Source organism: Vanacampus margaritifer, chromosome 10 (assembly GCF_051991255.1).
Source record: "Vanacampus margaritifer isolate UIUO_Vmar chromosome 10, RoL_Vmar_1.0, whole genome shotgun sequence".
Classification (NCBI taxonomy): Eukaryota; Metazoa; Chordata; class Actinopteri; order Syngnathiformes; family Syngnathidae; genus Vanacampus; species Vanacampus margaritifer.
Window position 1 is genome coordinate 18,746,773 of NC_135441.1, and position 23,672 is coordinate 18,770,444.

Below are 23,672 nucleotides of genomic sequence, written 5' to 3' on the forward strand. Positions count from 1 at the left end.
TGAAAGACACAAAGTCAACAAGGGGAACATAATTTCTTTGGTCTCACAATATGAGGTACAGTATTACAATTACTGAAAGTTATTCCAACTTGCCCACTAATGTGATTGTTTTGGTTTAAGAAGCAGTCATAAATGCATGGAGGGAGAGAGAGGAAAAAAACAAATCTGAATTAATCACAGTAGGTTTTCCAGTGTGGACAACCATGTGAGGAGCTACAATATGCATTTATCCTGCTTGAACTTAAATAAACCAGTGCTCTGACAAGGAATGCAAGAGAACTATGTACAGGTGATTAAAATGAAAAAAAGTGTCACATTCTAAAACGAGAAACACAGCAACAGTCGAACCTCAACGCCTTCAATTTCTAAGGGGATAAAACTTCTTGTATGCCAGTGTGAAGGGCGCAGATGACTTTCTTCTCTCCCTCCACTGGGGAATGTGTTTACACTATTAACCTTGAGACCACATTATTAATATTCAAATGTAATTCATGTGCAACACATTGTAACTATTTAAACTATGGTTGTGCTTTAAAGTCGTCTATAAATAAGACTGAATTAAAGCTTAAAGAATTTTGAGTGTTAGGGAAACATGCCTTAAATTCCGCGCTCCTCACAAGACCTCATTTCAGCCAGCATCACAGGATCAACTCTGTGTTTACTCTTTTGAAAACTTATCTTGATAGGCCGGCGGCAAGAGATGAAGAAGCATATTCACTTGAATTTAGTGACACTTAAAAGCAGAAAAGACAGTCACCTCCTCTGTTTAGTGCGTGTTTCAGTGTCATGATAGTTGGAGAAAGTAAATTCAAAAGCAATAATGAGCAGGTAAAGAAATACAGAAAAGTAATGAAAGGAAGGAAATACACAAATTAAGTGGGTCTGAGGTGTACTGAGTGTATACCTACTGTTGGCCATATACTCTTAAAAAAAAAAAAGGTTGGGTCGAAACGGACTGACAACTTTTTGGGCTATTCGTCAAACCCCAAAACTAAGGTCAAATGAATAAGCCACAAAACAAAATTTTGTGGGCTATAAACAATTGGGTCAAAAATAAAGAAATGCACTCTAAAAAACAGTTGGGTCAAAAATAAATCAATGGACGATCCACTTCATGGCTCAATTTGTCTTTCAACTTTCTGGGTTGTTTTATACAAAATGACCCAATTTTTTTGACCCAAGTAAAGGATCTGACCAATATTTACAAGTTGTTTTACGCTGAAAGACCCTTTTCTTGACTCAAAGTTGAGTTAAATGGACCCAAGTAGAGGATTGGTCCATTTTTGACCCATAGTTGGGTTATTTTTGACCAAACTGTTTTTTAAGAGTGTGTGTAAAAAAAAGGAGTGACCCAACTTTTTGGGTTAGTCATCAAACCCAAAAAGTTAAGTCAAATGAATAACCCACAAAACAACCCAAATTTGTGGGTTGAAAACAGTTGGGTCAAAAATAACCCAAATTGGGTCAAAAGAGACCGACCCAACTTTTTGGGTTAGTTAACCCTTTGGGTTATTTAACTCTTTCACTGCCAGACGTTTTCAGAAACGGGTTGTCGCCAGTGCCAGACGATTTAAGCATTTTGACTGATCTTTCGAGGTCCACAGAAAATGTTGTGTTTGGACTATGGAAACACTACCAAATGAAAGATTGGACTCTCATTTTTCATCAGAAATAAAAACTTTGTTTCTACCTTATTCCGTTCTTCAGTAATCAACAATAGAAAATGGTTACTTTCACCGAAATTCTCTGTTTTGAAACAAAAAACGGAGAAAAACAGCTTTTTGTGAAACAATGTTATTTCATGCACTCTAGTGAATTCTACATTTCTTTTTGTCCATGAATGATGCCACAAACACCTAAATAGTGCTTTACTTCTGTAAAACGCTTTCACCAACAATGAAAAAGTGTTTTTAGATTGCAAAATATGTTTATTTCCATTCAACAGTGTAACAATTTGACAAAACAATTTCGCAAACTATTTACAAATGTGTGCAACTGCGGTACTATTTACAATTATGTGGATGTTTCAAATACAGTTTTTCTTTTTGTAACGCTCTCCTGCGTGCAAGAAGACGCCAGGACTTGCACAACAGTTTACTTTCACTTTCGCATTTGTCCGTTTCGCGTGCAAACGTTACACTTTCTTGACGGCCTTTTTTTCCGGGGAATAAATAGCAAGTAGCAGACTGTACACACTCCTCCGATGAATATGCATTGGACTCGGGGCACTCTCCGTCGTCCGATTGAACGTCCGCCTGTGCGTGCTCGGTTGTGCTCCGCGTTTATGACGCCGTCATAGCCGCCGCGTCAGCGGTTCCAATTTCGCCGTCAAGCTCGGATTCACCTTCATCATCATCGATGATGATCATCGTTGTCATCAATGTGCTCTTTTAGCGTTGGTCGATGCCTGTAGTCTTGTAAGTGTAGAGCTGCTTGCAAACGGGGCGCCATTCTCCGTGTGCTCCTCCTCAGCCATCTAGCTCTCCCCCCCACGTCTCCTACTGCCGCGTCAATGCTTTCCAACCACGGAGTCATCATCATCGATGATGATCATCGTCGTCATCAATGTGCTCTTTATCGTTGGTCGATGCTTTTCGAATTTGAAAAAAAAAACGGCTCGGGCGTGAGCTGCCGCAACCGGTCACCATTTTACCTTTGTCTAACATTCTCATCTCCTGCTCGACGTTCTAGCTCCGCCTCTACTGACGCCCACCCGATCTTGTCAAAAGACAGTCATCGCTGCCCTCTAGGGGCCAAAAATAGTCCTTAGGCACAACAGACCTAATTGAAACTTTCACCAGAGATGCGGAAGGCTTCCCCCCACCCGTTTCAAAAAAAAAATAAAAAAAATTGGATGACATCTTTTGACGTCATTGGCAGCGCTCCGTAGGTTTTTACTTGACGTCTTTAAACGTCAGTGGCAGTGAAAGAGTTAACACAACAAGTTGGGTCAAATGAATAACCTTAAAAACAAGCCAATTTTGTGGGCTACAAACAGTTGGTCCAAAAATAATCTAAATTGGGTCAAAAAAGCCTGACCCTACTTTTTGGTTTATATTTTAACCCAAAATTTTGGGTAAAAAATAACTCAAATTGGATCAAAAACTTTTTGAGTTATTGATCAAACCCAAAACGTTAGGTCAAATGAATAAAACACAAAACAACTCAATTTTGTGGGTTAAAAAACAGTTGGGTCAAAAATAACCCAACTTCTTGGGTTATTTAACCAAAAAGGTGGCTCGAATGAATAACTCCCCCAAGAAACTACCCAATTCTGTGTGTTGACAACACAATTTTGTGGGTAAAAAAGAAACCACATTGGGTCAATGAGACTGACCCAATTTTTTGGGGTTACTTATTTAACCCAGTGTTTCTCAATTGTTTTATGTTAAAGGCGGTTTCACCTGACTGTCCTGGCAGGGGAGGGCAGCGTAAGGCTGGGGCCCCCAGCGTAGGTCCCAAGGCCTTTTCCTCAGGTAGCATGGCATGGAGTCCCAGCTGAAAGTGATGTCCTTGAAGGCGTGCAGCAGGAAAATGCCCAGCACGATGGTGAGGAAGCCGCTGATGGTGCCCACCACGGCCCCGGCGCTCATGCGCAGCCACTCCTTGAAGAGGATGGCGGAGCAGGCCATGACGGACGTGGTGAAGAACACGTAGTAGATGGGCGTGACGATAGAAGTGTTGAAAATGTCCAGGGCCTTGTTCAGATAGCTGATCTGGATGCTGACGCACAGCATCAGGCAGACCAGCAAGCACCAGAAGAGGGGATCCTCCAGCACGGCGGTGCCGGCGACCAGTTCCTTAATGCCGATGCCCAGGCCTTTGACGCAAGACACGGACAGGGAGCCGATGACGGAGCAGATCATGATGTAGACCAGCACATTCTTCTGTCCGAAGCGCGGCGCCACAGCGAAGATAAGCACCAGGCTGCTACCCACAACGCACACAGCAAACACAATGAAACCTGGAGGGGGGGAGCATTACACAAAAAATGTCAATATTATGCGCAGGTAGCAAAGCTAAAGCCAAAGTCCCTGCATAATTAGCACAAGCCACAAAATGGTTTACAATTGCATATAGATGCCATAAAATGGCGGCAACTTGGCAGCTGGTACTTTTGACTGAATAACACTCCTCAACTCACTTCAACATACTTCCTTGGCACAAAGATGCTACAAGATGACAGAAAATCATGTGAATTCACGAATGCTAAACCATAAATATTTGGCGGTACTTCTACTTTCTTACTGTCCATTCTATACGATACCAGAAAAATCTACTCAAGTACAGCAACAAAGTATTTGTAGATGGTTACGTCCCCCCTCTTGTATTTGGAGGTGGCAAATGCAGGTCCAGAAACTAGAAACCCTGCCAGAGTTTGGCTTTAACAACTGGTGCTAGCTCCTTTGGTGCTCGTTTAAGTGCTAGAGAGCTAGCTGGCTAGCTAGCATCTGGGGCTGAAGCCAAACTGTGGCATTTAGCTCCAGGTGCTATCTAGCGAGCTACATTGGTGCTCATTTACCTGCTAGGGAGCTAGCAAGCTAGCTAGCATCAGGGGCTAAAGCCAAACTGTGGCAGGGTTTCTACTTTCTGGACCTGGATTTGCCACCTCTGCTTGTATTCTACAATGTATTGTCTCGACGGTGTTCGTTAAGCACGCTTCTCACCCGGATCTTTTAGTTTCTCCGCCATGGCAGTGAGGGAGGCCACCTCCTCCTCTTGGGGGGCGTGCACCACCATGACGGTGGAGCCCAGCACGCACAGCAGGCAGCCCATCTTGCCGTGTATGTTCAGACGCTCGTTGAGGAAGTACGACGACAGCACAGCGCTGCGCACAAAAGTGTTCTAAAAAATATCTTCCTCTAGACTTGTAATTTTTTATTTTTTTTTTAAAGAGCGCTTGAATGCTGACACACTGTTAGAGCAACACTGAAAGTCAAAATAATACTAGAATAAAATCCGATTACAAGAAAAACAATTATTTTACTACAAGTATAATATGGTAGAATTATGAGAATAGTCATGTAATATTAGAAAACTTTTTTTTCTTCACAAAAATGAAGTCACAATATTATATATCATTGCATGAATGATGATGTCTTTAAAATAATATTTTTTTATGATGATAAAGCCGTAATACAAGAATATGGTGTAAGATTAATGTATTGCAATGAAGTTGTTCAAGTAATATGATGAATAAAATGAAATAAATTGGTATTTAATATTTTTTTATATTATATGTGTAAAGTCATAATTAAGGTAAAAAAAAAATCGGAGAATAAAGTAAAAATTTTTACAGAAATAAATAACGGAATAAAATTGGTTATGGTAGCAGGAAATACAATTTCCTGAGAATAAAGTCATAAAATTAGTATAGAACATAATATTGCCAGGAAAAAGAAATAAATAATATAATATATATATATATATATAATGGGCAGCACGGTGGCTGACTGGTTAGCACGTCCGCCTCCCAGTGCAGAGGACGTGAGATCGAGTCCGGGCTTCGGCCTTCCTGGGTGGAGTTTGCATGTTCTCCCCGTGCTTGTGTGGGTTTTCACCGGGTACTCCGGTTTCCTCCCACATTCCAAAAACATGCATGGCAGGTTAATTGAACACTCCAAATTGTCCCTAGGTGTGAATGTGAGTGTGGTTGTTCGTCTCTGTGTGCCCTGCGATTGGCTGGCAACCAGTTCAGGGTGTACCCTGCCTACTGCCTGAAGCCAGCTGGGATAGGCTCCAGCACCCCCGCGACCCTTGTGAGGAAAAAGCGGCCAAGAAAATGGATGGATGGATGGATATATATATAATAGAATTATGACAAAAAAATTCATTAATAATTACAACTATCAAGTTGCATTTTTTGTTTTTAGCAAAGCGTTGTAATACTCTGAAATTTTTTTTTTTACACTAACAATATTTTCAAAATAGGGGAATAAAGCCACATTTATTGCTGCAATATTACAAAATTGTCCTTTTATGAGAATAAAGTTGATCAGGAATAGAAACTCAATGATGTCAGAAGACGTTAGAACTTCAGATTCCTGTAACACTCACCGCCTTTGCGAAATACTGTATATTTTCCCAATAACTTGGGACTGCTATGATATTCTGTAACGGCGTTACGCAGCAACCCGCATTTCAGAAGTCAGCATTCACACAACTTCCTGTAAATATTGCGTGGTGACGTACCTCACGAGCACACTCAAAGCTCCCAGAGGGGTGACGAGCGTGGCTGGTGCAAAAGCATACGCGGCGAAGTTGGCGGCCTCTCCGGTTCCCACTGCAACATAATCAGTTTGGTTGGATGTGTGCGCACAGAAGAAGATAAAATAAAATGGAAGATAATGTCGGAGCACCACCAAATCATAATGTCAACTGACTATCCTGGTCCAAGTAACCTATGAAAGTATCAATGCCTAAATACAGATAAGTTGTTTTTAACTTTTTGCCACATATTTGTATTTACTATATTTGTTTATTTATTGTGGTGGTATTTGGAGAGGTAAGTAAGTATTTTGTGAGGAGGTGATTGGTGTAAAAAGTACAAGTATGGGAACAACTGGTCTAAACTGGTCAATCGCTTACTTGAAATAAGCCCCGCCCACCACAGCCATTCTTTCAGGTAAGCATAGCCACCTTGACCTAGAGACAATAAACCATAATGATGATGCTGATGATAATACTGGATGGATGGATCGATGGAAGGAAGAGAGGTACCTGCTCGCATGGATCCTTTGCTGGCCAATCGCAGCAAACCTTTTTTCTTCAGGATGAAACTTGCGCCGATAAAAAGACTGGAGGACACGGCCAGAGAGAGGCCAATGTAGAAGTCCACGCGACCCGCTTCCATCTAAGGCAATACTCAACAACAAATGAGAATAATGGATTTTTTGACAGAAAAAACACTTTCCACTTCCCTCGACGAACACACAAGCCATGTTTGTTCATCACATGACGGCCCGCGAGGCGAATGAACTCCAACTACTTTTTGGGTGGTGTCGAGTAAGTCACGAGTCGGCAAAACAAACATTTAGCAAGGAAGTTTGAAGCCTAGAAGTGGACCCTAACCCGACCATAGAGAATACTAGGGGGGAAAAGTGCAAAATTAGTGTACCTCGGTGGTCAAGTCGACTCCATCCGTCTTCGTCGCCGTTATTAGCGGCAGCGAGACTCCACGGACCGCTACGACCTGCTTGAGTGGTTGGCCATGTGACCCGTGACAGCAAAGTTACGTTAACGTTGCAAGCTAAAGTTGAATTTATATTAAACTCCTACCACGATTCATGGAGAAATGTTATAACTTTACGTAAATAAAGTATAAATATTACAAGGTTCAATTTCTTTGTTTATATTTCAAGACGGTGATAGAAAAAATGAAGATTTCCGATTCCTATATGGGTCCTGAACGCACCAAGGCTTCCACAGCGCAATTTGATTGGCTCGTTAGAGGTCCTGCTCATCGATTTGATTGGAAGATGTTGCCTTGCATGCGGAAGAAGACCCAACCTTGAGAACTGCTGCAAACTTATCACTTATAGTTTGTTGGAACGCGCTTCTTTGTAAACACTTAAATATTCAATTACTTAAATCGCGTTTAATTGTGATATTCCGGTGATCATGTAGCTCACGCGAGTCTTTTTATACTAAGTATGTTGACTTTAGCTAAACGAGCTATTAGCATTTAGCAAAACATTACTTCCACAGCAGGACTACCATTGAAAAATGAGGACGCCTTTACGCTTCATCACCAGAAGCTGCAAAACTGTTGGCAGCTGGCAACAAAGCGCCTTTTTATCCCCACTGTCAACTCAATGTAGGATTAGACGCACAAGCAGCGATGTGTGCAAAGAGGAAAGAAGCTACATAACTACCCCCATCTTCTATGTCAATGCCTCGCCTCATCTGGGCCACCTGTATTCGGCACTTTTAGCCGACTGCATGCACAGATACAAACATCTACGGGGATTCAACTCAAGATTTGCAACAGGTACTTCAATTAATCGCACTCTGGTCCTGCTACTCAACTGCAGAAAGTACCGGCCTTTATAGTGGGTGTTGTGCGTCTTCCCATTTCAGGCACAGATGAGCACGGGTTAAAAATCCAACAAGCAGCCGATGCAGCAGGAGAAGACCCCTCGACTTTCTGCACGGGGGTATCCCAGAGATTCCAGCAACTCTTCAGTAGCTGCGACGTGTCTTTCACGGACTACATCAGAACCACCGAAGAAAGGCATCGGCGGGCCGTGGAGCACTTTTGGTGCACGCTGCGTGACAAAGGGCTCATCTACAAGGGACGCTACGAGGGCTGGTACTCGACGCCGGATGAGAGCTTCCTCACGTCGACGCAGGTGACGGACACCGTTGACACCACGGGCCAGGTTGTCAAGGTGTCGCTGGAGAGTGGTCATAAGGTGAGTTCCTAGTTTGGTTCAATGACAAACATTCTTATTTTTAACATCTCTGTTTGTCAGGTGGAGTGGCTGAAAGAAGAGAACTACATGTTCCGTTTGTCAGCGTTTCGGACTCAACTGCTCGACTGGCTCCAGAAAACCCCCAACGTCATCCAGCCCGAGCGTTTCCTCCAAGATGTTCTCCAGTGGCTGAAGGACGACCTTCCGGATCTCTCTGTGTCCCGCCCAAGAAGCCGCCTCCAGTGGGGGATTCCCGTGCCGGGGGATCCCGATCACACCGTCTACGTGTGGTTGGACGCTCTGGTCAACTACCTCACGGTGGTCGGTTACCCCGACAACCACAATCATTGGTGGAACGTGGCCCGCCACATTGTAGGAAAAGATATCCTGAAATTCCACGCCATCTATTGGCCAGCTTTCCTCCTCGGGGCGGGACTTCCGCCGCCGCGGCGCATACACGTGCACTCGCACTGGACAGTCAACGGGACCAAGATGTCTAAAAGTTTGGGCAACGTGGTGGACCCCTTTGAGCGCTCGCAGGTGTTCACCACCGACGGTTTGCGCTACTTCCTGCTGCGTCAAGGCGTGCCCGATTCCGACTGCAACTACACCGATCACAAAGTCACCAAAGTGCTCAACGCGGAGCTGGCCGACTCCTTGGGTGGCCTCCTCAACCGCTGCACCGCTCCCGCTCTCAACCCAACACAGACCTACCCGCCATTCTGCCCTCCGTCCTTCCCCAACGAGTGGGACGGCAGGGCGGTGCCGGAAGACTACCGCATGCTGGATGCAGTGGAAAACCTCCAAACGTCGGTGGAGCGTCACTACGAAACCCTGCATGTATACAAAGCCCTGGAGGCCATCGCTTCCTGCGTTAGACAAACCAACGGCTTCGTTCAACGCCACGCGCCTTGGAAGTTGAACGCAAAGGACAGCGGAGACCGACGCTGGCTGGACGCCATCGTCCATGTCTCACTGGAATGTCTGAGGATTTACGGGACGCTCCTGCAGCCCGTCGTGCCGCGAGTAGCCGACAAGCTGCTGTCCAGGCTCGGCGTTGGAGCCCATGAGAGGAAATGGACCGACCTGGACTTCCTGCCGAGCTACCGTGGCAAAGACTGCCCCTTCCGAGGAAGAACGCTCGGACCCGATACAGGCGTGCTTTTTAATCGCCTGGAGTGGCCCAGTGGAGCTAAGCAGAAGCCAAAGAAAATTAAAAAGCAGGCTATCTCAAGGCAGACCAACTAAACCACATATGAACAAATACTATAGAGAAAATAAGAAAAAAAACTCAACCAGTACAGAAACTCAAGTCGAAATACATTACGGCTGTCAACGACCAAAAACTCAGTTCATATCTCATAAAATGGACTCCAAGAAGACAGACTGGTCATCGTACTACACAATCATGAGGAAGACTGCTGTCACAAGGTTGTTAAAGCTGGTTCAGTGTTTTGCATAAAAAGCAAACAAAATGTAAAAAAAAAGAAAAAAAAAAGACATTAACGATGCTAGTCACGGTACTTTTGAGTCAGCAGCCACACATCAATTACGTAAGCATAACGGGAAATATTGTGAACGACAGCATGTTTTGTGCGTAAATAAAAAAGTGTGGAGAATATCAAAACGCTTACATAATTGTGGCTGAAATCCTATTTTCAAAAAATGTGTGCGACCATTTTACTCTTACCGCCAAAAACGTTTAATGACGTTAACTAAAATCCTAGTGAATGCCGCCAAAAGCGTTAATTGACGTTTGTTTTCCTCGCAGTGCAACGTCTGTGCAGCGCTGCCTTGTCATTGGGAGTTGTAAAATCCCACAACACCCACTAACTATGGCCAGCAGATGGCAGCATTGTATCTCTTTTCAATGGGCTCCCGGTAGTATGAAATTATACTGAAACATGACGAATCTGAAGAAATAAAACGTTTAAGGATGACGTGAATGATCAAAGCCTTTTGTCACATCTAATTCACAATCTAATTCACAGAGCCTCACTAAGCAAAAAATATTAGTGTCAAAGTCATTGTTGTGCAGAAAATGTATCTTTTCACAAAAAGCTTGTTTTCGCCTTATCTTTTCAATTTTCACTCAATGTCACTCAAATTAACAATTTTCAAATGGTGGTGCTAAAGAACGGAATAAGGTAGAAACATACTTTCTTTCTAATGAAAGAATTGAACGCATCTTTCATGTGGTACCCGCCATGTTTATGTAAATGCCTGAAATCAGCTGGCACTGTCGGGGTTGTTTTTTTGGAGTGTGGCAGTAAAAGAGTTAAGCTTGTACAAATGTCCCACAGATGATGTTTTTGGCTGTTATTTGTATGGGTAAAAGTGTCTGGTGGGGGAAAAAAATATTTACAAACATTTGCTGGGCTGTTTGAGAGACAAGAAATATTTTTTTTGTCTTGATTTTTATCAAAGTTTTCATTTCACATTTTTTTAAACTTAAATACATAATACAGGTAGCAAACAAGACATTACAAGACAAAAACTTGACATGATTTAATGAGAAATACACAAAACTGGGGGAAAAAAATTGTACAAAGTGAAATAAAATACAGGAGGAAAAAAAAAGCATTATTGTTATCCTTTCAGATTTTTTTTTATTTTACATAGACTTTCCCATTTCTATCTTGGCCTCCATATTCCTACCGTTTCCATTTTCCCATCGTCAGCCTCAGACCTCCCACCAGTTTTGTGCCTCTTCACATACACGCGCTCACAGCTATGCGCTTTCATGGTCAGTAATATGAATTGGTGCTCTGTCCTGGTTGTGTATCTAAAAAAAATTTAAAAAAATAGTTGCTTATAAAGACGTGTTTGTAGATGAGACAACCAGGGAAGAAGAATGGGACTTACTTGAGAGCTGCTGTTGCAGTTGTCTGACCAGAGCGGCCGTCTGCTGCTGTTGCTGCGTCTGCTGCATGCCCTGACGCGGGAACTAAAAGGTGAGTACACATATATGATAATACTGTTAAGTGTAAAAGCAGCAGGTGCGGCTTTACATAAAATTTTCCTTTTAACGCTTGAATGTGTTTCTCTGAGAGAGAAGCCACGGATCATAAAACCACAAAATAAAAACATAACACTGGACACACAAACACGTACACACTGTGTCGAGTCTTACTGTGCTGGGTCGTACCATGGGTTGCTGTGGAGGCAGTGGCTGCATGCCCAGGCCCTGGTTCTGTTGCTGCCCTGGTGGAGGCACGCCTGACACCTGCTGCTGCTGCTGCTGTTGTTGCTGCTGCTGCTGCTGCTGCTGCTGTTGTTGTTGTTGTTGTTGCTGCTGCTGCTGCTGCTGAGGAACTTGCTGCTGAGGAGGGACCTGCTGGGACTGGACTTGCTGCTGCTGCTGTTGCTGTTGTTGTTGTTGAGCTTGTTGGGCCTGCTGCTGCTGCTGGGACACATTTGCACATAATATATCAACGAAAAATGACAATAAACAATATATATACACATTATATATATATATTAGGGGTGTCAGTCTGTCAGGTGATTTAATTTTTAAATTGTAATTAATCGCATGACTTCAATAGTTAACTAACGATTAATCGCACATTTTATATCTATCCTAAATGCACAATAAAAAAAAAAAATTCCCTCTAAGTTTTCATACTCATGTTAACATAAAAGTGGGAAAAAAATGTAAACTAAGAAATATGGCTGCGTCTTTTAGTCATTGATACAGTAATTTCATACTTCATAAAATGAATTAAAATTAAAAAGAAGTATTGTACTGTAGTGTAAGATTGATTTATGTTGAGGCCATTTTCTGCCTCCAGATGGCATAATTGCACTTGTAAGACATTGGTGAAAGCTCAGTGCATTTTTCTGTTCATTTTAAGATCTATCTAATCTTTAACATGAAATAAATTTTGCACATTTTTTTAAATTGTAAAAAAACAACTTCACCCCAGTCTCCACAAAAATATCCATTATTATTTAATTTATTACTGCAAAATTTTGACATGGATATGTCTACTGCATTGCGACTGGAATTCCTCCAGTACAGGCTTTCCCATTTCCAATTAATCGCACATTTAAAAAAATGAGTGGCGTTAAAGGAACTTTAAATTAACATACTAATTTTGACACCCCTAATGTACATATATTCAGATGTTCATAAAATCCTACTCGTCACATGTTAACATTTTACTGCCAATTAAGGTGTTATTTTTAGATTCATTGATTCAATGTCTTTTCAGACGCTTTGAGGATCCGCAGGAACCCTGTGTTGTGGGTTCTTTTAGTGAGCTACGTACTCTGAGTGCTTGCTGTCTGAGGTACTGCTGCTGCTGCTGCTGTTGTGCTGCTGCCTGTTGCTGTTGTTGCTGCTGTTGTTGTTGCTGCTGCTGCTGCTGCTGTTGCTGTTGTTGTTGCTGCTGCTGTTGCTGTTCTGTCAACATCTGATTGGGCCTCATGCCCGGAGGGCCGCCCTGGGCTCCCATGTGACTGAGACCGTGCATGATGGGATTCTGCTGGATGGGCTGGTGGGCAAACCTAAAGTCGGACGGCACACGTTAACCATGCAACGTGCGTATTCATCACGCGAGGTAAGCGTGGTAAGCAGCGTGACAAACTGACCTTTGTGCGTTTTGCATGTTGTGCGCATACCCCGGCGCCTGCTGGTGAACGTAACCACTGGGCCTCTGCTGCATTTGCCTCAGAGGATCCACCACGGCCGGGTTGGCTCCCGGGTGGGCGCCTTGGAAGTTCTGGTTCCCGTAAGAGGAGGGAACTATGGCGCCACCTTGGGACGGGTGCGGCTGCATCCCCATGTGTGAGCCGTATGACGTGTAGCCCTGAGATAAATTCTGGACAAACGACACGAGATGATGAATGATCCGGAAAACAGGACCATGGTGGAACATTTTATAAAATACAGTCTATTTTTGCAAACAGTTGCCTGGGGGCGTTTATTTACTCAATGCTGAAAGAAGCTTTTATATTTTACAAACATATTTTTGCATTCATATATGAAAATATTACTGCTATAAATTATGTAATCCCCCACTATTACTGTAAAGGGCAGTGATGGGCAACTGGCTCCCCACTCAGAGTGGTTTCGAATAATTTTCCCCAAAATATATATTTTATTTCTACAGAGAGAGTTGGTAAAGATTTAATATAGATTTTTCATGAAAATTGGGTTTAATTGTAGGGAGGGGGGAAATCACAGTAAAAAAACAACAACAATAAAGCTTAAAATATTCAACAAAAATATTGGAAAGAAAAAGTGACTGTTTTAAGTTGTAATATCACTATTCACCACTAGATGGCAGATGTGGCTTTGTTGCGATTACACCAGGCCTATACTGTCCCATACTACAACACGCGTAGGCCTTACAAAGCTTGGCATAAAATTTAATGCACAGGCTGTTTACGTGCTTCAGTGCTGCTGGTTTGGTTAGCAACTGAGTTCAACTCATTCACTCCCAGCCTTTTTCACTGAAGCAACCTCTTCGCTCCGGGCTGTTTTACTGGATTTTGACTGATTTTGCAAGGCCCACAGAAAATTGTGTTCTATTGCTATAAAAACATGGAATCTACCAAAAGAAAGATTAGAGTCTCTTCTTTCATCAGGAATTTAAAAAAATATTTCTATCTGTTTCCATTTTGCAGCAATTAGCATTAGAATATAGTCTGCTTTAAATTGTGGGTAAATCAACTTATTTTCAACATAGCCCTGGCTGATCTCTCATACACTGCTGCCACCTGCTGGCCTTTTTAGTAATAACTACCATTGCTTTAAGCGACCTCTTCAGGTCAGAGGCTGCATCAAAGCCTTTTGTATGCTCTAGCATTAAAAAAAACTTTTAAAAATGTATAAAAATAGGTTCTTTGTGTGCGTGTTTTTTTTTTTTTTTTTTTTTTTTTTTTTACAAGGACGGCCACTATTTTGAGAAATACTGTGTGTGAAATTTATTAGCATGTTACAGTAGCTGGCTAACACAATTGCAAGATAAGAGACGGGAAATCAGACTTACTTGCGACGTCTGCATTGAAGTGTATGGTTGGTTGGGTGCCATTTGTCGGATCTGTTGCCCCATCATGCTGTGATTCTGAGACGACAAACCCAAAGTGTGCAATAAAAATGAGATTCTTGAAGAAAAACTTCTAACTTGAGAGGTCTTTAAACACCAGTGTGATTTTATTTTGCATTAAAATCGACTTCTTTAAATTCACATTTTAAAGACTTATGCCACTTAGACCAATCACCCATTTTCATTCAGTCAACTTCCCCCAGTGTTTAAAGACCATTTACATGCTCTGGAGAGCTAATCCAAGCATCTCGGCAACTTTACTACTTCTACTTGATTTTTACTAACTGGAGCATTGAATGAACTCTACCTGGTGAGGGGCAGTTTGACCTGTCAGTGGAGCCTGACTCACCAGTCTGACCTGCAGCTGGTGTCGCAGCATCTGGTTCTGCTGCATGTTAGGCTGAGGCTTGTACACCATTTGGTAGGGCTTTTCCAGACCCATCATGCCCGGCATGTTGCCCTGCATCGTGGGCATCATGCCCGGGTAGCTGGGCCGCGTGGTCATCATCTTGTTCATTGGGGGGTTGCGGGTAGGTCTGTAAGGGGGATCTAAACCGGGTCCTCCTGCGGGAGGAGAACCCACTTATTAAGAGTGCAATATGGGATGATGAAAGCAAGCATGATATCAAGGAGACATATGATGGCATTTTTTCATAAATCCATTTCCCCCATAATATGTCTCCTTTCAAGTTGCTAGTATAAAGTACTGACCAGGAGGTAGCGGCTGGTTCTGTGTGTACATGCCCATGGTCTGCTGGCCATACGCCAACCTGCTGTAAGGATTCTGCATGAGCTCTGGTGGCATGCTGGTCCCGTAGCTCACACCAGGCGTGCGGTTGACGTAATCCTTTTGAAAAGGGAACCAAGACAGTTTCAGTTCAATACCCGCTACTTTCCATTGAGAAAAAAAAAGAGCTTTCCGAACCTCCGTCTTAGCCGATGGAGTCTTCTTTTTCTTGTTGGACTTCTTCTTGTTGGAATCCGAGGGCACGGCGGGCACGTTCTTCTCCGGCTTCACCGCCTCCATCATCTTCTTCTCGGGCTCCTGCGAGATGGGCGTCAGCGGCTCCTCTTCTTCGGGCGGCAGCGGGAGCGGCTCCAGGTAGTAGCTGCGCGGTTTGGGCTTCAAGTGCGTGTGGTAGAGCAGGAAGCGCTGCTGCTCCTCGAATTTGGTCACCTTGCGGTCCATGCGCACCGTCCCGAACCAGCCCCACGAAAGTGGGGCCGATTGTTTGAGACCCTCGAAGACGTCCCACGGGGAGATCTTCTGCTTGGTCGATACTTGGAGCCCCTGATGGGAAATGTATATTTTGTCAACTTTAGTACAGTCAAAAGCAGGTTTGTCAGGTTAAAATGTGTATGTAAATAGTTTGTTAAAATTCAAATAACACATACTAATTTTGTTGGATTTATAATTAATTCAATAAGGGTTATAATGGTATCTAAGAATGTTAAAAAAAATTGTGTATGAAAAATACAACAAACTCACATTTTAAAATTTATTTTTGTAGCATTAATTACATTTTTAAAAATGGCTTAATAAGATAAATATATAAATTAATATTATATGGAATATAAATCTTATATTATACAATTGTGGGAATGCATTCCCACATATGTTATTGTGATATTTATTCTCCACACTTTTTTGCAACTCCCACATAATACTTCCGATTTACACTGTTCAACTTGCTTCAAAAAGTTACGCCTCCCGGGGTACATATCGTCTGATTCCACATTACTTAAAGCAGTGGTCCTCAACCCTGATCCTCAGGGACCGGTATCCAGCCTGTTTTCCATGTCTCCCACAGCCAACACAGGTGGAGATCGTTATCAGCCTTCTCCAGAGATTGCTGATTAGCTGATGATATGAATCACCTGTGTTGGCTGTGGGAGGCATGGAAAACAGGCTGGATACCGGTCCTTGAGGACCAGGGTTGAGGACCACTGACTTAAAGTATATGCACAATTTAACCTTAAATGTCCACTTTTCTCCATTCATTTTCAATGGGAATTTTTTTAAGTATCACTTTACACACCCACTTCCATACATATAACTTAATACCATTACCAGGTGTCTGATACAGTTCGGTGGCACTGTTGGTAAAGTGCATTGTCCAGTAATTAGGAGGTCATCGTTTCATAATTTATCTCTCAATTTACTTCATAAGCATTCCACATGCTCAAATCTTAGCATTCAGCTTTCAGCATTCCCATGCAATTTCTCCAGAAATTGCACTTAGACTAGTTATGAATATAAATTTGTTCATTTAACAAATTATATTTATTTTATTATTTACAATAAATGAATGAACAAATTATTTTTAAAAAATTAATACATAACCAATTTTAGGGAGAAAAAAACACATTACAGCACTCTCGATAATATAAAAGTTCTTGTCGCCCCTGGCCATATTTCACCCATTCCTGGTTTAACTCTTTGACTGCCAGATGTTTTCAGAAAAGGGATGCCGTGGGTGCCAGCCGATTTAAGCATTTTTGACTGATCTTTCAAGGTCCACAGAAAATGATGTGTTTGGACTATGGAAACACACATACTACCAAATGAAAGATTGGACTCTCATCTTTCATCAGAAAAAAAAGTTTGTTTCTACCTTATTCCGTTTTTCAGTAATCAACAATAGAAAATGGTTAGTTTCTGTTTTGAAAAAAACGTCTTTTAACGTCTTTGGCACTCCTCCATAGGATTTTACTAAACGTTATTTAACGTTTTTGGCAGTCAAAGGGTTAAAATAAGAGCTCGGCGATACCCGAGTCACTCGATTGCAGCTTACCTCTTTCTCAAAACCGGCGATCTTGTTCCCCTTGGTGTCGATGAGTGAGCCCTGAGGTTCACACGTGATGACGTCACGCGTTTGCTTGGGTAGTGGCAGCAGCTGGCGAACCTTCTCCAAGCTCTCCGACTGCCGATCCCCGAGTTCTTTCTGCGGACGTTAATATAGATACGGTATAAACATGCTAATCTTGTGGTGAAGATGCCTTTTAAACACTTAAGTTGCAACAAGAGAAAGGACTGAAACTGATGTTGCTATATTTTTTTCTGTACATGCACCATGGAAGTTCTATTGTTTACAATAATCGTTATTTACAGTTTTGTTTATTTTTATTATGCAATTTTAATTTTATTATTGTTTATTTACCGAATGCTATGCAAATAGGCACGTACAGTTAAGCTGAAATGATTCATACAGTGATTGGTTTTGTAGTGATCCTTTCATGTGTTAAATCACACAAGAAACACAAGAAAGAATCCTGTTGACTTATAGTGTGATTTACAACATTGCAATCAACTACAGATGACGATATAATTACTATACATAAATTGGCGGAGTATGGATCATTTTGGATATGTTGTCAAAATGTAAAAGTAGGGAATAAACTTGTTTTAATTAAAATATATTTATGTTACTTATATATGCTATTTATTTAAATAATTTGGCACATTTCTGTCATTCTATTCAAACAAATCCAAATTTGAGTATTTATTTTGCTGTCACACATCAGAATACATTACGGATATTTTACCTCACAACCAAAATGTGAGTAACTAAGAGGTGTTTTTCTTACCCTGAGCTTCTTGACGAGATTCATGTAGGCCCTCTTATTCTCCTCCATGCTGCCCTGAGAGATACTGGACATGTCGGCGGCCAGCGTGCCGTTAATCAGCACGCTCAGCATGTCCAGCACGGTTGTGAAGAGCTCACTGTCGAGAGGAAAATCACGTTAGGTATCCACACCTTTTTTTGATGGCGGTGATAAAAGCGGCGCGCGCGGCTCACTTGTTGGATTGCATGTCCACCGTTCCGCTGCTGATGATGTCGAGTAGGAGGACGGCCCACTCGGTGGTCTGCTGGGTGCTGCGCTGCACCGTGTCGAACATGCCGCCCACCTTGTTAGTGCGGGAAAATGTGCAGTTAACGTTCATCGTTGACAAAATGGCAGCAGAGGTTTTTTGTGTTCTTACAAGATTAAGTCGCAGTTTCAGGGCCTCGTGCATCATTTGCTTGGCCTTGCAGTCGTCCTGATATTGGTCCTCCCTCCAGTTGGTGACAATTTGCTGAACTTGGCTGTAGAGGGAGGTAAGAAGACCCTCCCGCTGTTCGTCCTGACCCTTCAGGCAGGTTAACACCAAAGACAGGAATGGCTGCTGGCTCAGCAGTGACATACTGAGAAAAGGAGGGCGGGGTCAAGGATCATTCAAGCATCCAATGATTGAAAAAAAAAAAAAACATCTGTTACCTTTTCTGCTTCTGGCGATCCCTCTCTTTCCGCGAGGATGAACCGAGGTGTTGTCCTTTCTCCAGCTCCTCCCCGGCTGCCTTCAGAACATGACCCTGAACTGAGGTGGGCAGCTTGGCTATCAACGGAGCCACCAGCCACACACCCGACCGCTCCGACGAACTGAAACAGACGGCGCAAAAATAATGTTAAAGCCACTGAACGTAGAATATTCCATTCCGAATCCCTACTGCCGCCTGCTGACAAAAAATGAAACTGCACACGCCCGTCGTCACATATAGACACAACGTCACATCCGCAGACAGAGCGGGGGAAATTCGAACCCGAATCCAGTCTGAAAACTATTGGCCAAAGGCTTGCTGGTGTACCCATTGTGAACAGCTAAGGTGATAATCTACTAATTAGGAGACATTTCAGTCATAAATGGTCAAATAAAAAGGCTATTGTAAAGCTATTTGGGGGGGGGGGAGAAAGTTCCATATTCCATGTAAAGCAAAAATAGAGGTCATTAAAATGTATAGACTGGGCGATTAATCAATTGTATCAACTGACATTTTTTTTTTTTTTTTTTTAGCAGCTTCGGCAATTCGACGCACTAACATGGATGCAACCAAAGAGGAACTACTTTACAACACCGCTAGTGTTGCAAAAAATAAAATAAAATAAAATAAATCATAAATCTGAATTTTGTCATTTTTATTTGAACGTTTACCTTAAAATAGGTTTCATCTTGCTGGTGCTGCTGCTGCTGTTCGACGCAGAGCCGCTTTGGAGCGCTGCGCCGTTCCCTGAGGGGTTATTGGAGTTCATCTCAGCTGATTTTTGAAACACCTCGATTGTAGCCTTGGCTATGTTCTCCAAGAGAGAATAGAGCTCCTGTACGAGGGAAATGACAAGACATGTAAAATGATGGCCAAGGGTGCTACTCGTTTCTAATAGTCCAGTATCCAATGAAGTCAACTTGCGTTGTTTGTGCTCTGCTTGATCATCAGCTGAAGTTCCAGAGATGACTGCCTCATTGTCCATTGGTCCATATTCTACAAAGAGTTGATTTCATTTTTATTCGGATTACTTGTAAAGAGTAAGACCAAAAGGTGCACGCATCAAGTTGCTCCTTTTTACAAAAAGCTGTATGTTCAGCCAATCTATTTTCGTAATAAAGCAACATCAGTAAAGTCATCTCTCAGCACAAGCAAAAAAAGACTTTCAACCTGTAGGATGCGTTTGATGCGCTGCCTCTGAGGGTTGTCACCGTCGTCGCTGTCCAGCTGGCGATGAGGGTAGCAAATGAGCTGCAGCAGCCTCTGGGCCTGAATGTTGACCAGCACCGGGTCCTGGAGGGCACTGCTGTCCTCAGACAGAGATTTGAGACAGCGCTCCCCCACCCACTCCTGCAGGGAGGAAGACGAGAGGTCAGCACAGAAGAACAATGACAGGGCAATTTCTGCTAACTTCAATTGAAAAGGTCGCCACTTTTAGACAGTAATAATTCCTTAACTCATTCACTGCCATTGACGGTAAAAATTTATTTGAACAATTTCTATTAGTTTAATATTTTTTCCCACTTTTGGTAACAAGAGTATGAAAACCTAGAAAACATTTTTTTTGTATTGTACATTTAGAAAAGATATAAAATGTGTGATTAATCGTGAGTTTTTTTGTTGTTTTTTTAGTTGATCGGGGCAGACAAAAGTTTTACTTCTTTCTGTTCTCTTTCATTCTTTTGCTTTATTTGGAGTTTAAATTACGCTTTTTATTGTCTTTTTTTATATGTATTAATGAAATAAATTGATTGAGTTAACTAGTGAAGTCATGCAATTAATTCTGATTAAAAAAATAATAATCGCCTGACGCCCCTAATTTTTAATAATCTGTTCTTTAAAAAAATAAAAATATACTACAAATTAAAAAATTAAAAAAAGAAAGAAGAAAAGATTATTAAGAATTAGGAGCGTCAGGGGATAAAAATTTTTTTTCCCGTAATTGCATGACTTCACAAATTTTATATCTGTTCTAAATGTACACCCAAAAAAATTCTAGGTTTTCATACTCTTGTTAACAAAAGTGGAAAAAATGTTAAACTAATAGAAATAGTTCAAATGAATTTTTGACGTCTATAGCCGTCAACGGCAGTGAATATCTAAGTAATTCGATTAAAGTGGAAGTCAACCTTAAACATTTCTTGACAATAAAACGTTATATGTGACCTCACTAGTCTAAACATGACATTCTGATTAATATTACATTTGTGGAGTATGAGTTATGAAGCCAAATCCAGCCGTTTTTATCCATCTCGGGGGGGGGGGGGTGCGGGGGGGGGGGGACATTTTGCATGACATCAATGTTGCTCAGGGCTCAGGAAATGCCCAATCACAGTTCACCTGTTTTCTAAAGCTGGGATGGATAAAAATGGCTGGATTTTGCTGCTTAACTCATATTCCACAAATGTAATATTAAACAGAAAGTCATGTTTAGGCTAGTGAGGTCACATATTATTGTGAATAATTTTTCGGGGGGTTGCCTTCCCTTCAATGAATAAAAAAAAAAACCCCACAGATTCTTAAAAATAGCAGCCCTGAGAGACATAATTGGTTGTCAGTCAAGTATTTTACAGATCCAGTATTATTCCCAGACTTTGCTCAGAAATGTTTACCTGCTGGCAGATGGTCTTCAGGACATACTTTGCATATACGTCCAAGCTAGCTGTTTCTATGGAGACGTTGCGGCCCTCTGACATGTCATCAAGGCCAGCCGAGTGAGACAGTCCGGAGCCCCTCAACTCCGCATCACCTGCAACATCGAGAAGGATTTGGAATGCACACTCGCGACAATGTGGTAGGGCTGGGGAAATTATTTATTATTATTATTATTATTATTATTATTAATATATATATATATATATATAAATTAATTTTATTAATTTTATTTTTTAATCGGCCAACGGCGACGCAAAAATGCGTACCCGAAGCTATTTTAATAATGTTAAAAACATATTTGTGTCACCTGGAAGTTGCCGAAACCAATATTTTGTGTTTCTGCACAGACACTTATCGCTGACGGACTCCAACCGGCTATCACCAAAACACTACTGTACTAAGATGTTTAATAGGGTTTGTGGTCTCTTTAGACTGAAAAGGGAGAAAATCATCGCTACATTTTTAATGTTTAGAATAAAAACAATCCATGTCAAAATCGATTAAGAAATAAAAGAGCTCTAATGAATTAGATGTATTGATTAGTTGAATAATCAATAGGAGACTCGATTTTTTTGTGACAGCACTACTATCTGGTACAACACCACTTGAATATTTCCTTACCCAACATGAAGACCGCTTTGAGGACGGCAAAAACTGCTCCCACGACGATGCTGTTCTGTGACGCCGCCAGGAGATGGCGGTCGCATGATGACCGGATACCGACGGAAGACTTATCTGCAGGTTATAACAACATTGTTGATCGGGTTGTCTTTTGGTATGTTCAGAATTTTTTTTATTACCTGACTTAATGCCATCTTGGGGCACGGGGTTGCGCTGCGGCGTCTTGAAAAGGTGCAACAAAATCCTGCAGGTGAGTCTTGCACCTGGCTCGGAGTCTTGCTCGCTGCAGGCTAAAAAGACACATGATGATTTGAGGTCATTTAAAACACAACACAATGAACTACTCCCAAATTCTAAATATTTCCCTCATAAGATGATTTTTTCATCAGGAGCTAATGGAAAAAGGGGAATGAGAACAAAGCCGGAACACTTGGCATGAGTAGCATAAAAGCAGCCAACAGGATAGCATGGCTGAATGGACTATTGTATCAGAACCCAGAACCTTGAGTGGAGGAAAAACAAAATGGTGAAAGAAAGCTTTACGGCCACATCAAACAAGTGGAGTTTACTCTTATCTCTAATAGGAGTAATGTCTCATATAGTTTGATGTTGCTTTCCACCAGGGAGCACTGTACCCTTTTATGCCTTTATAAATCACCCACGAGCTGAAAATAGATTCTTTATATGTGGATGTTTGGCAATGTGGTACATCAGAGACCCAGCAAATCGGTATGATCTTACAAAACAAAAATGACGTTTAAATGATGGGTTGACTGCTCTTCAATTCACTGATATGGATATTGTAATAATGTAGAAGTGCACCTCAAAACAGTCCCAGAGACAGTTTTTTTTTTTAAAGGATTCTCTGTTTATCTTTAACACTATACAGTAGGACTGCTCGATTATGGAAAAAATAATAATCACGATTATTTTGGCAATAATTGAAATGACGATTATTTTTTGGTGCAAAACAAGAAAATGTTTAAACATTTAAAAATATTAGGACCAATTTAAAAAAATAGAAACACTATAATTATGTAAATTCCTTTTGGACCAAACATAATTTATAATAATATAGTATATATTTATAATAATATATATTTATTTATTTATTTATGAAGTTGGACTGCAGCTTGTGCACTGTGCAGTAGGACGATTATTTTTTGGTACAAAACAAGATTTTTTTTTTTTTACACGTTTAAAAATATTAAGACCAATAAAAAAAAAAAAATAGAAACACTATAATTATGCAAGTTCTTTTTGGACCAAACAGAATTTATAATAATAGATTAATAATCATATATATTCATTTATGTTGGCAAAAACTTGAAGTTGGAGTGCACTGTGCAGTTGGACGATCATTTTTTGGTACAAAACAAGAAAATGTTTAAACGTAAAAAAGAAATAAAAAATATTAAGACAAATAAAATTATTTGAAACTCTTTTGGATGAAACAAAATTGATTAAACTAGTTATTTTAAAACTTTTTTTTTTTTTTAAGTGCTCAAAACTCAAAAATTAGTATTAATAATCTTTTTTTCCTTCTTTTTTTTTACAATTGTGCTGATTTTGTAAAATGTGAAGGGTAATAATTGAAATTGTAATTGAATTTCGATTAATTGCACCAC

General features: G+C 41.3%; 3 protein-coding genes across 7 annotated transcripts in view; 1 reads left to right on the forward strand and 2 right to left on the reverse strand.

Annotated features, from left to right (window-relative positions):
- Positions 1-19: 19 nt before the first annotated feature.
- LOC144058895 (magnesium transporter NIPA2) lies at positions 20-7,202 on the reverse strand. 2 transcript variants are annotated; one of them, XM_077577530.1, is made up of 6 exons: positions 7,118-7,202; positions 6,721-6,864; positions 6,589-6,645; positions 6,193-6,283; positions 4,668-4,828; positions 20-3,964 (listed from the first exon to the last, which is right to left on the reverse strand). In XM_077577530.1, exons 2-6 carry the CDS (start codon positions 6,851-6,853, stop codon positions 3,384-3,386), a joined length of 1,023 nt encoding a protein of 340 aa, XP_077433656.1. In that variant the 5' UTR covers positions 6,854-6,864; positions 7,118-7,202; the 3' UTR covers positions 20-3,383. The 2 variants fall into 2 exon arrangements, with proteins under 2 accessions (XP_077433656.1, XP_077433655.1); XM_077577529.1 differs by having other exon boundaries at positions 6,721-6,853; positions 7,118-7,199.
- A 277-nt stretch (positions 7,203-7,479) lies between these two features.
- On the forward strand, positions 7,480-10,360 carry mars2 (methionyl-tRNA synthetase 2, mitochondrial). The gene is made up of 3 exons (XM_077577845.1): positions 7,480-7,990; positions 8,080-8,414; positions 8,475-10,360. The coding sequence occupies exons 1-3, from the start codon at positions 7,726-7,728 to the stop codon at positions 9,660-9,662; spliced, it is 1,788 nt and encodes a 595-aa protein (XP_077433971.1). The 5' UTR covers positions 7,480-7,725; the 3' UTR covers positions 9,663-10,360.
- A 424-nt stretch (positions 10,361-10,784) lies between these two features.
- The window catches only part of med12 (mediator complex subunit 12), a 28,414-nt gene continuing 15,526 nt past the window's right edge, over positions 10,785-23,672 (reverse strand). For 2 of the 4 annotated variants that reach the window (XM_077577842.1, XM_077577841.1), the window contains exons 23-42: positions 22,224-22,334; positions 22,045-22,158; positions 21,381-21,517; positions 19,939-20,118; positions 19,693-19,764; positions 19,440-19,603; positions 18,728-18,889; positions 18,453-18,654; positions 18,268-18,377; positions 18,056-18,191; positions 17,263-17,412; positions 15,393-15,758; positions 15,179-15,314; positions 14,775-15,031; positions 14,411-14,485; positions 13,008-13,237; positions 12,686-12,923; positions 11,548-11,820; positions 11,280-11,361; positions 10,785-11,199 (exon numbers count right to left, since the gene is read on the reverse strand). In XM_077577842.1, the coding sequence (XP_077433968.1) occupies positions 11,162-11,199; positions 11,280-11,361; positions 11,548-11,820; positions 12,686-12,923; positions 13,008-13,237; positions 14,411-14,485; positions 14,775-15,031; positions 15,179-15,314; positions 15,393-15,758; positions 17,263-17,412; positions 18,056-18,191; positions 18,268-18,377; positions 18,453-18,654; positions 18,728-18,889; positions 19,440-19,603; positions 19,693-19,764; positions 19,939-20,118; positions 21,381-21,517; positions 22,045-22,158; positions 22,224-22,334 (3,233 nt within the window). In that variant the 3' untranslated portion in view covers positions 10,785-11,161. The remainder of the gene's footprint in view (positions 11,200-11,279; positions 11,362-11,547; positions 11,821-12,685; positions 12,924-13,007; positions 13,238-14,410; positions 14,486-14,774; positions 15,032-15,178; positions 15,315-15,392; positions 15,759-17,262; positions 17,413-18,055; positions 18,192-18,267; positions 18,378-18,452; positions 18,655-18,727; positions 18,890-19,439; positions 19,604-19,692; positions 19,765-19,938; positions 20,119-21,380; positions 21,518-22,044; positions 22,159-22,223; positions 22,335-23,672) is intronic. The other 2 variants (XM_077577844.1, XM_077577843.1) reach the window with 2 other exon arrangements.

Bases quoted from the DNA above. Each gene is read 5' to 3' on its own strand.
- LOC144058895 (XM_077577530.1), bottom strand. From the start codon at position 6,853: ATGGAAGCGGGTCGCGTGGACTTCTACATTGGCCTCTCTCTGGCCGTG. The intron at 6,284-6,588 runs GTAAGCGATTGA...ATTATGTTGCAG, and splicing joins GTGGGCGGGGCTTATTTCAA to TGGGAACCGGAGAGGCCGCC. The intron at 3,965-4,667 runs GTGAGAAGCGTG...CCCCCCCTCCAG, and splicing joins GGAGAAACTAAAAGATCCGG to GTTTCATTGTGTTTGCTGTG.
- mars2 (XM_077577845.1), top strand. From the start codon at position 7,726: ATGAGGACGCCTTTACGCTTCATCACCAGAAGCTGCAAAACTGTTGGC. The intron at 7,991-8,079 runs GTACTTCAATTA...TTCCCATTTCAG, and splicing joins CAACTCAAGATTTGCAACAG to GCACAGATGAGCACGGGTTA. The intron at 8,415-8,474 runs GTGAGTTCCTAG...TCTGTTTGTCAG, and splicing joins CGCTGGAGAGTGGTCATAAG to GTGGAGTGGCTGAAAGAAGA.